The sequence below is a fragment of the Accipiter gentilis genome, chromosome 26, assembly GCF_929443795.1.
Source record: "Accipiter gentilis chromosome 26, bAccGen1.1, whole genome shotgun sequence".
Classification (NCBI taxonomy): domain Eukaryota; kingdom Metazoa; phylum Chordata; class Aves; order Accipitriformes; family Accipitridae; genus Astur; species Astur gentilis.
This window is the reverse complement of record NC_064905.1, coordinates 21,311,529-21,322,663: the sequence shown is the minus strand read 5'-3', so window position 1 is coordinate 21,322,663 and position 11,135 is coordinate 21,311,529. Positions and strand designations below refer to the sequence as shown.

Below are 11,135 nucleotides of genomic sequence, written 5' to 3'. Positions count from 1 at the left end.
CAGCTTTCTGGAGCCAGCCCTGCCCCTCTGTGCCCCAGTTTCAAACCCAGTCATAAACTTGTCCCTTTCCAACAATGTAGATAAAGAATACCCATCCTTTTCTTCCCTGCTCTGTGGTTTCCCTCTGTTGCCATCAGCCTGGTCCCCATTGCTTCTGGACCGGCCCTGGGGCTCTGTCCCAGCCGTGGCCGCTTCTTGGGCCCCTCAGCATTTCTGCTGGGGGTGGTGGGAGCTGGGGGCTCCTCGGTGCTGCCAGCCGGGTCCAGCAGCCCAGTGTTTCCAGCTGGTACCTTTGAGCTCTCAAATGCATTCCTGTCCTCTCCAGTTTCTGGCTAAGAAACATCTTAGCAATGCCAGCAAATTTAGTCCAAAAATACATTTATTTAAAGAATTATTATAAATAATCTTTGAAAAATACAGTGTCATTATAGTTTAAAAACAAAAAAAAAAACAAACTGTGTTTTTTCACCTCAAATGCTATAGTCTTTTACTAATCGTTGGAGGACTCTCTTTAAGTCCTCTAGGAAATGATGCAGTGAAGTAGTGTTGCCTGCTGCTACGGGACATGGTGCCTGTAATAGGAAAAAAAAAGGCCGTTAGGATGCTTGTTGGGAGAGGGAGCTGGTTCTGCAGCGTGGTCTTGCGGGAGAGGACTGGGTGAAAGCAAAAACGGTGACCAAGGGAGAAGCTGGACGTGCAGAAAGCTTGCAGGCTGAGGGCTGTACGGCCCCTGTGTGGTTGGTGCTGCAAGGGGAGAGCCTTGCCTTACCTTGTGGACTGCGCTCTTCATTTGGACCAGCTTGACCAAGTTGATGTAAATGCCCTTCAGGTTCTTGTGGCAGCTGTGGCCCTCCAAGATGACTGTGGTGGCTTTGCATAAGATCTCCATGTCGTCAACTTTCTGGAAAAAGATGCACGTGGCTTTTTTTAAAACCCTTTTGCACAGTCATGGCTTCATTCGCAGCAGATTAAACCAGTGCAAATAATAACGCGTTGCTGTTCTAAAGGGCAGGTGCAAAGTACAGCGCGAGATGTCAAAGCCTCCCCTGGAGATTCCCAGCTGCGTGGGTGCACACGGGGTCTGTTCCCAGCCCCAGCGAGGAGGGTGCTGGCGGCCGCTGGCGACAATTCCCGGCAGGGTTTGCACAGCAGGGAGCTTAGAGCGTCGTGCTCCCGGCGTGGGCAGAAACGTGGGACCCCGTGCTCGGGAACCTGCAGCGTTTCGTGGGAGTGAAGCTGGTTTGGACGGACAGAGGCTCTACGGGAATAACAAAATCCCTTGGGAAGAGGTTGCCTCGGTCAGGTGCTTTGAGTAGGTAAAGTCCCATAGCAGACACGTGGAAGATGAGGAGCTAATCAGTGAAGTGCTGGCGGTAATAAAAAAACTACTCAACAGTCCTCCCTGGGGGACGTTTCCCAATGCCGCCTCGCTGCAACGGTGCCGGCAGGTCCCCGCGAGCTCTACCTGCTCAATTTGCCCCAGCTTCCACCCAAATGGCATCCCCAAATGAGCCGCCGGCCGGTCCCCGTGAGCACGGCCGGGTCTGCAGGCATCGGGTCTTGCGGCGTCCCGGGTGTCTCCTCTCGCTCCCGGGGCCGGTCCCTGTGGCAGGAGGGGTGCGAGGACCCCCCCGAGGGGGTTCTCAGCCCCAGCCCCCTGAGGGAGGCTGCTGTGCCCCTCGGCTGCCGCCCGCCCGTGCAGCGCGAGGTGAGGGCATCGGCTTTCTGTGAAAACAGGAACTCTGGTGCCGGGGAGCTTGGCTTAGGCAGCAATTTTCAAAGCAGAAATAGGCTTTATAATCTGCTATTAAATCTTCTGCTAACTGAAGAGCCTTCCCCCAGATAAGGGGCTAAAGAGGGATAGTATGTCTAACCAGAGCTCGAGATTCTGTGCGATAGGCATGTGTGGGTGTCTGTGAGATGGTGACACACCGCTCCAAGGCAAAGGAAGAAGTTCCTCTCTTCCTTTCTGAAAAGTTTGACAAACCCCTGTGCGCTGCTCTAACGCACGTTGCCCATTCCTGCCTCCCCGCTTGCCTCCGGGGTGGCCGGGAGCAGCCGACGCTGCTTCGGCTGGAGGTGGAGCTGGGTGCGGGAAGGTGAGGGCACCCGTGCAGGACCAGCCTGGCAGCCCAGCATCACCGCTCGGGGCTCGCGACGGGCTCCTTGCTCCCGTGCAGCACCGCGCCGGGACGGGCAGGACTCCCGGGGCTTCACGCCGGCCTCCTGACTGCCCCGTGCCCTCCTCCGGCCCCCGGCAGCCTCTCCCAGTACCCGTGGTGGCCAAATGATTGTTTTCGAAGGAGGACAAGTTAGGGTTTTTTTGTTGGTTTTTTTTTTTTTTCTCTCTTACCTTAGTGCCTGCAAAAATATTTGTCACGTTCATCTTGTCACAGGAAACCTTTATCAAGACACAAAGGAGAGGAGCAATCAGGCTAGAGAAACCGCCAACACGGATCCATCCTGACACACGCGCAGGGCAGACACGCACCCATCCAGCTCTCGGCCACCCCGAGAGTGCCGGGAACCATGCGCTCTGCCTCGGCGCTGCACGCTCAGCACCTTTCTTTGACTCAGCGTCGCTCTCGCTCAGCCCGGTGAAACGATCTGTCCCTCCCATCAGCGGGTAAAGGCTGAGCCGCGCAAACGAGCCCTACCTTCATCTCCGGGTCGCTCAGCAGCCTGATGCTCTCCTTCAGAAGGGTGGAGGTTTGCAGCAGAGCGGCCATGTGGCCCTGGCAGGCTGACAGCGCCAGGAAGGTGAGCAGGACCGGGACCGGGCTGCTCATGGCCTGCTTGGACTGAACCCTCTCGGCTCACAGTTTCTGGATATTTTGGTGATCTATACCTGTGTGTGCTTTTCTGGAAGGAACATCTCAATTTATGGCTGTAAAATTGCTGAACCTGTAGGAAAAACTTATTTTTCCCTTATCTGCACTTTCCAAAGTTGCTCCTATCCAATTAGGACAACAGGTCTTTTTTGTAGAAGTCAAGATTTTCTTCTGATCTTGCATTACGTTTCAACGTAGGAAATTTCCACCGTAAGATAACAGTGGTAGGAGTCAGGTCACGTACAAAAGAGAAGTATGTAAACTGCCTGGTTTGGAGATTCTTCATTTCTCCGTATCCCAAGACTTTCTCTACACCGTGAGGTGAAAGTGGCCGAACCGGGGAGACCACAGCTCTGACCGCGCTCAAAGAATGGAGCGTTGCTTTTTTTTTTCTCTAACTATCCTGCGAGCTCTTCCATCTCGTGTTTCATTTGAATATCTCCAAATCATGCAAAGCATCCTTCATCTGCATACCATTTTCTGTCTACGGTTATCTTAACCTGCGCCCGGGCAGAAACAGAAAGCGGGGCAGAGCCCTGCCTGGGGCCCGTGGGGACAAAAACCTCCTGGGTAGGAGCGGGGCATCACCGCCTCCCGGGGCCGGGGGGGGTTTATGGAGACCTGGGGGCCCTCCTGGCCAAACGGGACACCCGAAACAGCGTGACCCTGCCCGTGGCACCCTGCGGGGACGTGGAAGATGGATGGGGAGCCGGCACGGGGTGGTCCCGCGGCGTCGACGCCGGGAGCGCCGGCGCTCGCGTGGGAAAATGGGGTTTTGCGACTCTGCTCCGGCAGCCGGCGTCTCGGCGAGCCGGAGGCTGCCCCAGCCCGTCCTGCCCCACTCAGGGAAAAGCCTGAGCGAGGTTCAGGTGATGGGCTCGGCTGGTACCCCCGACCAGCGCTGCCGCAGGAAATCACGCTGAGAAATTCGCTGAGCTGGGAAACTTCGGAGTTTTGTAATAACTAATAGGTATTTTTCTAACTCAAATAGCAACTTGCCATCAGATGCTTGATAAGAGTTTGCGAGTGCTCGATTAATCCAGGAGCAGCCAGACTGAGAGTGATTTTGTTTGTCTAATTACGAAATGCCCCAGATGAAGTTAGTGCCACTGACTCAGAAAGACCTTTGCGAGGGATTTGCCAGCGGAGGGCTGCGCCGTTTCCTACCTGCATCGCCCTCGATGGAGGGCAGATAAGCGAGCGGGCTCCGGCTGCGGGACCGCACGGCGGCAGCCCCTGCGGATGGCGGCCCCGGGGCCGGGCTTCTTGCTGGGATGCCTGGAGCTGCTCCGCTGATCCAGGACGGGTGGTGGTGGGAGGCTCCCTGCCTAAAAGTGATGCGGGAGAAGGGGATGAAGGTGATGGTCCTAGCCCACAGACACAGTGGTTTCCCCAGTGATCACAGTGGAAAGCTCTAAAACTGGAGTAAATGAACAGAAAACGCTAAATTAACAGAAAAATGTAACCTTTGAGCTACTCGGGCTGAATCATGGTGGAAAACTGCATTACTGTGTGATGGGAAAGTCACCAGTGAAGGAAAAAATTCCCACGTCCTTTCCCGAGGGTGGGATGCGGCTGACGGCAGCGACGGCCCCGTCGCTCACTGGAAGGACAGCTCCGGCTCCGGCACTGTCCTGGTCTCTGCCCGTGCAGTGTCGTTTCTAGAGCCCCGGCAGCGCCTTCATCTCAGCCGTCGTTCAGGGGATGAACCCGCTGCCATTTTCCCTACCAAAGTGCTTGGTTCAGAGAGGCGTCTTCCGTTTTTTCTCCACTGCCATCCTCCCTCTTGTGCTCTGGGGTTTGAAGCATTTCCCCATCACACGAGGATCCTGCCTGGGCTCCCAGCGCTGAAAGCCACGGCCACCGGCTCGGCTTTCCCCCTCTTTCCTTGGCCCAAACCGGAGTGATTCCAGGACAAACACTGAGAAAGTGCCATGAGGGCTTGCTGGGGCGTCACATGCTGCCCAGGGTAAATTTTGGCTGGCAGTGGCAGGGATATGCTGCAGTTTTCATGCATTTCTGTTGCCTGCCACGTCTGGTGCTGATGCTAATAACGCTGGGGTTTATCCAGAGCAGATCCAAAGGCTGCAGTTAATGCCCCATCGCATGCATTTATAGCAATTCCCTGCATTTATAACAATTTCCAACAGCCAGTTCACCTATTTATTTCCTACCTGTGTACCTGCTGCCGCCGGCACCCAAGCAGACGCTCATCCCACGAGCCGGCCCTGTCCATTCCCTCGCCCATCGGCCAAGCATCCTTTCCCCTGCATGCACCGACGCTTTGCCACCCGCTGGCTCCCATTTCAGCCCTGTTGCCCCCCCCCAGATCACGGTCTGCACCCCAACAGACTCCCCTTCATCGTGGCTCCATGCACAAGACCCTTTTCCCAAATGAGGACTCTCATACCCGCTTCTCCAGCCCTTCCTTCCACCCCGTATTTTCCTACACCGCAAGCTGGGTAGGTTGATTGGTGCCTTTTGCTTTCTTGAAAACTTCCTCTCAATGGCAGACTGGGTAGATCTGCTGTATATTGCCCCAAAAAAGCCAGCCTTCCCCACCCATTCCCCTGTGCCGACTGCCCAAGGAGGCAGCACACCCCGATGCTCTTCATTAACTGCTGAAGGTAAGAAGAGGGGAATCGACAGCATAAACTATTGGTACCAAGAGCTCGTTATTCAGTAGTTTATTGCTAAAGCCTCGAGACACTTTTATAACAAACGTCAGTGCAAAGTTGAAATGAAAAAAATAAAAAATGAAGACATTGAAATACATGGTAATTTGAATATATTAACTCTGTCATAATACAAATACTTTAAATAGAGGGAAGAACAATAAATTACGAATCAGCACACATTCATTTATTGTTGTGGAAAGGCAATTAGGCAATAATAGCTCCCTAAGAATGAGGTAGCAGTATTTTAAATATGACTATATTCCACAGAACTACTCTTATATAAATTAAAAATAAAACACCTGAGTACCAACTTTTCCTTTTTGTTTTGGGTCCCAGGTGAAGAAAAGCTTTCAACAGCCAGGACTTCCTTGGTCTTGAATCTTTAGATTACACAGTATAAAAATAAGTTATTTAAATAAAACATAATAATAAATAAACTCCAGAAGTATGATGCCAATGAGCACCCATTAGATCCAAAGTTATCCTACAGACTCTCCTGGTCTTCGCTATTAATAACTTAAAAGCCCACCGAGGATATAAAAGACACATTAAAGGTTATGTTAACAGATCTGGCTGGCGGCGAGGCAGCCCCCTCCCTCTGCTCTTTCCCCTCCCGGCTTTTGCTCTTGCACGCTGCACTTCTCCAGCTCCGCTCCCACCGGGCACCCACGGGGAGACATCCTCCTGAGCGGCTGTAGTAACTCTCGTTAGTGAAAAACGCATCATTTCAGCCTAGATTTTGATCTCTTTAGGAAGACAAGACGATTATGAAGAAGCCTCCCTTCATTAAGAGGAACAGGAAGCAGATAATTTGGTTTTGGTTTTGGTAGGTGCTGCAGGAGGAGGTGATCGAGTTAAAAGCTCAGCCTCCTCGGTCCAGGCGTGATGCTCTGCTCCTCCCGGCCGGGCAAACCCTCCTGCCAGCCTTCCCGGGGGATCGCAGTCCTCCCGAGGGGTCACATCCATCCCTCCCGAGGGCTCGCATCCCGCCTCGTGCCGGCTGGAAGAGCCGCAGGGCTGCGAGGGAATGCGGGGGGCAGCCTCGTCCAGACCAGACCTCTCCTGCAGAGGCTGAGTAATGTCTAACACGCGACACTTGGATGGAAAGCTTGGGAGAAGCCAGGCGCCTGCCGGGAAGGGGACATTTCCCATTGCAGCTGAGTGGTCCCAGGTGCCCGGCTGGAACTTAATTGCTGTTAGGATTGCACTGGGTTTAGGGGAGCTGGGGCAGAGCTGAGGAAGTGCATGCAACGAGGAGCAAAATAACTCTGCAAAACCTATTTTTAGAGCTACCAGCAGTAAGATCCCTGGGCTCGGGGCTGGCTCTCGCCGGAACGGACCCGTCTCACTGTCCAGGTGATACGCCCAGGCGCCTGTACATCCCCTGGGTGAAGTTCCCCAGCTCCGGCAAGAAGTGGCGCAGATAGATCTCGTTGTCATTGCTCAGGGAGCAGTTCTGGGGAAGGAGAAGTGTCAATACGTTAGAGCTGACAGCAGGATTTAGCAGCTCAGGCGGCGCGTAGCCAGGCTACCGTCCCAAGCAGGTGGTTTGTTTCCATTGCCTCTGTCTCCATATAAATAATTCGGCAAATAATTCAGAGTTGTGAGTCCTGCCCCAGGAGGGTGGGAATTTGTCTGTTGCTCAGGACAAGCACCCAGCCCCTGTGCCCAGCGGTGTGACCCCCCCCGCCATGGCCACTGGTCCGGGGTGGAGGGGGCTGGCGGGGACATTCCCCCTCTTCCCGTGGAGACAAATTATCTTGCAGCACCGCACAGGTCTGCAATGCCCAGATCACAAATACTGGCTTGATCAGTCCTGGGGGTACATCTGGGGAGCCGGCACTGAAACGGGGCCCGTGCTCGGTGAAGCCGGCTTGTGGGGGGCACGGCTGCCACGGGGGCCGGAGTTGCGCAGCGGGGCAGCGAGGGGGGAGGCTGCGGGTCCTGCTTACCATCTTGCCGTGCAGGCTCTGCAAGTTGAGGATGAACGGCTCGTAGTCTGTCTTGCACCTGGTGACTTTCATGAGCGCCCTGGCAGCCTGGCACAGCAGCTCCTGCTCCGACAGCTGGTAAACACGGCAAGGGGGGGGGGGGGGGGGAGCATTATTAGAGCCACGTAGTTGATTTAAGTTGATGCTACTTATCAAGGTGTCCAGGACTGGTGGGAGGTTTCACAGCGACTTCCTAAACTTGCTTTCATTTTACGGCTGCAATTGCAGCCCCCTGCGGGGACTCAGGCCCTGGGCTGTGCCCAAAGGGGAGCCGGGGGGGGGCAGAGGTGCTGGAGGCAGGTCCTCAGCTGCAGCCGGCATCCAGCCGTGTGCTCGCCCCCAGCGACTGGCGCTTGAGCAGCTCTTGCTCAGTGACTAATAAAACTACCTCTGCTATGTGGGCTGCTCTCCGCAGCGAGGCGGGTGCCAGCTATGTCTGTGTTTATTATAAATACATTTTCCGCCTATCTCTCCATCTTCTTTTACCTTTCGATCCGTGAAGGTGACCTGTGCCACTCGGCTGTCGTTGCAGGGGACCTGGAGAGGTGACACAAGGGAGAGCCGTCATTACGAGACCGTCATTACGAGACCGTCCCTGATGAGCCGCCACCAGCTGCGCCCTCCCCCGGGACGGAGCACCGGGTCCCCATCCCTCTCCGGTGGGACACGGCGTGGATGCAGCCCAGGTGCTGCTGCCACTACCGAGATCCGTCTTTCAACAAAGTGTTTCAAAACAGGCTCCTGGGAAGACGGGACCCGGGTTTGTACAGTACTTGCAAGCAGCTGTTTGGGAAGGGGCTGGAGGGTCCCCGGGTGCTCAGTGGGTGCTATGGACTGGCACAGAGCAGGGACCCCCCCCGGCAGCTCACACAGTGGCGGGCCACCATGTCCCTCCCCATCATCAAGCTGCCCCGGTGACCCCAACACGGCTCTGCATGTTGGACAGGGAGGTTTGGGGGAGGTTGTCTTGGTCCTCAGCATTTTTTTCTGCAGTGCGCCCAATGTCAGGTGGAAAACTCCACCCTGCCCGACCCCAGCAGCCTCTCGTACCACCAAGTCAAGTGCTGAGCACCCAAAGTCTAGGCTGAAACAGGCTGGGGTGCCCAAAGCACCAAGGAGCATCATCATTGTCAATAATGTTCCTCTGATCTGTAAGCAAAGAAAAGCCAGGAGGTGTAGCAGCATTTACCTGCACTCTTGACTGGAGGTTGTGGACGAGTTTGGTGATCTCTGACAGCTTTTTTTGGGAAGAGGCAGTCGTCAGCGACATGGAAGAAGTGAGCCCGAGGAGGGAGAGGAGAGCAAAAGCAGCCTTCAGCGAGGGGAGCATCCTGTCGCTGCTGTCCGAGCGCTTCTCGTGCCGGCTGGGCTGGCTGGCCAGGGCCTCTCTGCCTGGCTGCTTGGCAGAGCACCATTTTTATAGTGCGAAGAAGGACCGGTGTCTCCATTGACTACCAAATATAGGTGTCTTCCTGTGCTGATCAGCCGAGACAGTGGGAAGTGCCATTCGCCCCAAAGAAGGGCATTATGTAATGACGGCGAAGACTTTTCGCCCTTAAACAACGTTATCTGTTATTCAGCTACCATGCAGATTTTAATCACCTAATTGATAGATGAAGAGATATGGGGATGAGAAGTGGAGAATTTCTCTTTGATGTTTGAGGATCTATTTACTGTCGAGCATGTTTGTAACGTGCTGCACATGGAAAACCATGAATGTGTCCACAACTTAACCAAGCGCATTGCAAGGCTTGAGTAAAGTCAAGCCACGATCTTATGTGCAGAGAAATATCTCCTGAAGCTTCCCTGGTCTCCATGATGGAAAAGACAAACGGTTATGCAGAAGGACTGGCTCTGGGATGTGCCTGGCTGGATGCCCGCTGGGCTCCTGCCCTGGATGTCGGCGTCTCAGGGGGATGACGTGACCCCGACAAGTATCTGGTTGAATTTGGAGGCATCTCCCTGCCATCTGCCGGGAGCCAGACCAGCCTTGCCATCCAGGCAGGTTTGTGCCCAGGTGCTGCAGCTGCAGCTTGGGGATCAGCGTCACCCTCAGGTTAGAAATCCAGGAGCCAAAGTGACATGAAAGCAGATACTTGCTTTTGCCCTTGAATGTGCACCTCTGCCGCTCATGCAGGGCTCTGCAGCCGGCTCGGCACCCACTTGCCCCAGGGACATCACCGTCACAGGATGCGGGTGGGAGCACCCCATTGCCCAGCACTGCTTTCCAGGACATCCTGACCACTTTTTGATGTGGAGGACCTCTCCTCCAACATGGCCTCTTGTCCCCATCAGTGGCCCTGGGGACATACTGGGACCACAGTGCCCTGTGCCGCAGCTCAGCCATCGCCGGTGGAAGAGGGCATCACAGGCAATGGCAGTGCTTTCGAGAAGGAAATGGTGTGTGGCTGCTGTTGGAGACGAACAGCTGAACTGTGTGTCAGAAAAAAAAAATTCATGTCATTTGGCCATAATGGCAGCAGCTCCAGCAAGCTCAAGTAGCCGAAGTCAGATGTGAAAAAAAAAAAAAGAAAACCTCAAAACTTTTATCAAGATGTTAAACATCTGCAAAGACAAAAAAATGCTCTTGCATGTAAAGGAAGAAGTAGCTGAGGGGGTTTTCTGGCGTGTGGGTGTGTGGGTTTTAACTAGGACTTGCTCAGCTCTATGCACGTATCCCATCCTGCAAGGATGGCTCCTGCAGCGCCTGGCTCAGCGTGGCACCTTTCAGCCCCACACCGTGCCGTGCCCATGGGCCACAACATCCCACACCATCCCACACCATCCCACACTGTCCCACGCCATCCCACATGATCCCATGCCATCCCACACCATCCCACACCATCCCATGCTGTTCCATGCCATCCCATGCTGTTCCATGGCATCCCACACCATCCCACACCATCCCACACCATCCCATGCCATCCCACACCATCCCAGGCTGTCCCACACCATCCCACACCATCCAGTGCTGTCGCAGACCATCCCGTGCCATCCCATGCCATTCCACACCATCCCAGGCCATCCCACACCGTCCCACACCATCCCAGAGGACATCAGAAAAACCAACAGTAACTCAGGGATTCAAACCACCGCATCCTTCAGAAGAAGAGCAGACATGAACCCGCAATGATTTCCCACCATGGCTGAACTGTGGTACTAGTGGAAATTTTGTGGGGAAAAAAGTTGACTTGCCAAAATGGCTCATTTCTTTCCCAGATTCTTAAATGCCTTTTCCCAGGCATTGCTGCAAACGCAGGTGAAGCGGCTCGGTGCCAGCAGCACCTCGTGGCTCTGCTCACGCCAACACCCCGCGCTGTCGGGCAGCCCTGCCGTGCTGCTGCCCCGGCTCGGGCAAACTCTGCCCAGGGGAGCCCCAGGCTTCGATTTATACTGAGTTAGAGGCTTGTAAATAGTCGTAAATTGTTAAATTAATTTAGAAAATGTAGAAACACTTAAGTTTAAACTTTTTTTTTTTTTTTTTACATTTTCAGTAAAGTCAAGGTGTTGCATAGCCTGAGGAAGCACTGAACTTCACATTTCAAACAAACCCCTTCCCATTTCACTGCATTCTTTTTGTATTGGGAGACCTACCATTACAATGGCAGGACTGGGCTGTAGCACTCCCATTGCTT

General features: G+C 54.3%; 2 protein-coding genes across 2 annotated transcripts; both read right to left on the bottom strand.

Moving 5' to 3' along the window:
• Positions 1-470: 470 nt before the first annotated feature.
• IL4 (interleukin 4) lies at positions 471-2,789 on the bottom strand. The gene is made up of 4 exons (XM_049829109.1): positions 2,658-2,789; positions 2,354-2,401; positions 770-901; positions 471-572 (listed from the first exon to the last, which is right to left on the bottom strand). The coding sequence occupies exons 1-4, from the start codon at positions 2,787-2,789 to the stop codon at positions 471-473; spliced, it is 414 nt and encodes a 137-aa protein (XP_049685066.1).
• An 884-nt stretch (positions 2,790-3,673) lies between these two features.
• LOC126050784 (uncharacterized) lies at positions 3,674-8,830 on the bottom strand. Its single transcript, XM_049829108.1, has 6 exons — positions 8,690-8,830; positions 7,987-8,037; positions 7,462-7,575; positions 6,859-6,965; positions 3,999-4,198; positions 3,674-3,732 (listed from the first exon to the last, which is right to left on the bottom strand). Exons 1-6 carry the CDS (start codon positions 8,828-8,830, stop codon positions 3,674-3,676), a joined length of 672 nt encoding a protein of 223 aa, XP_049685065.1.
• Positions 8,831-11,135: the final 2,305 nt, after the last annotated feature.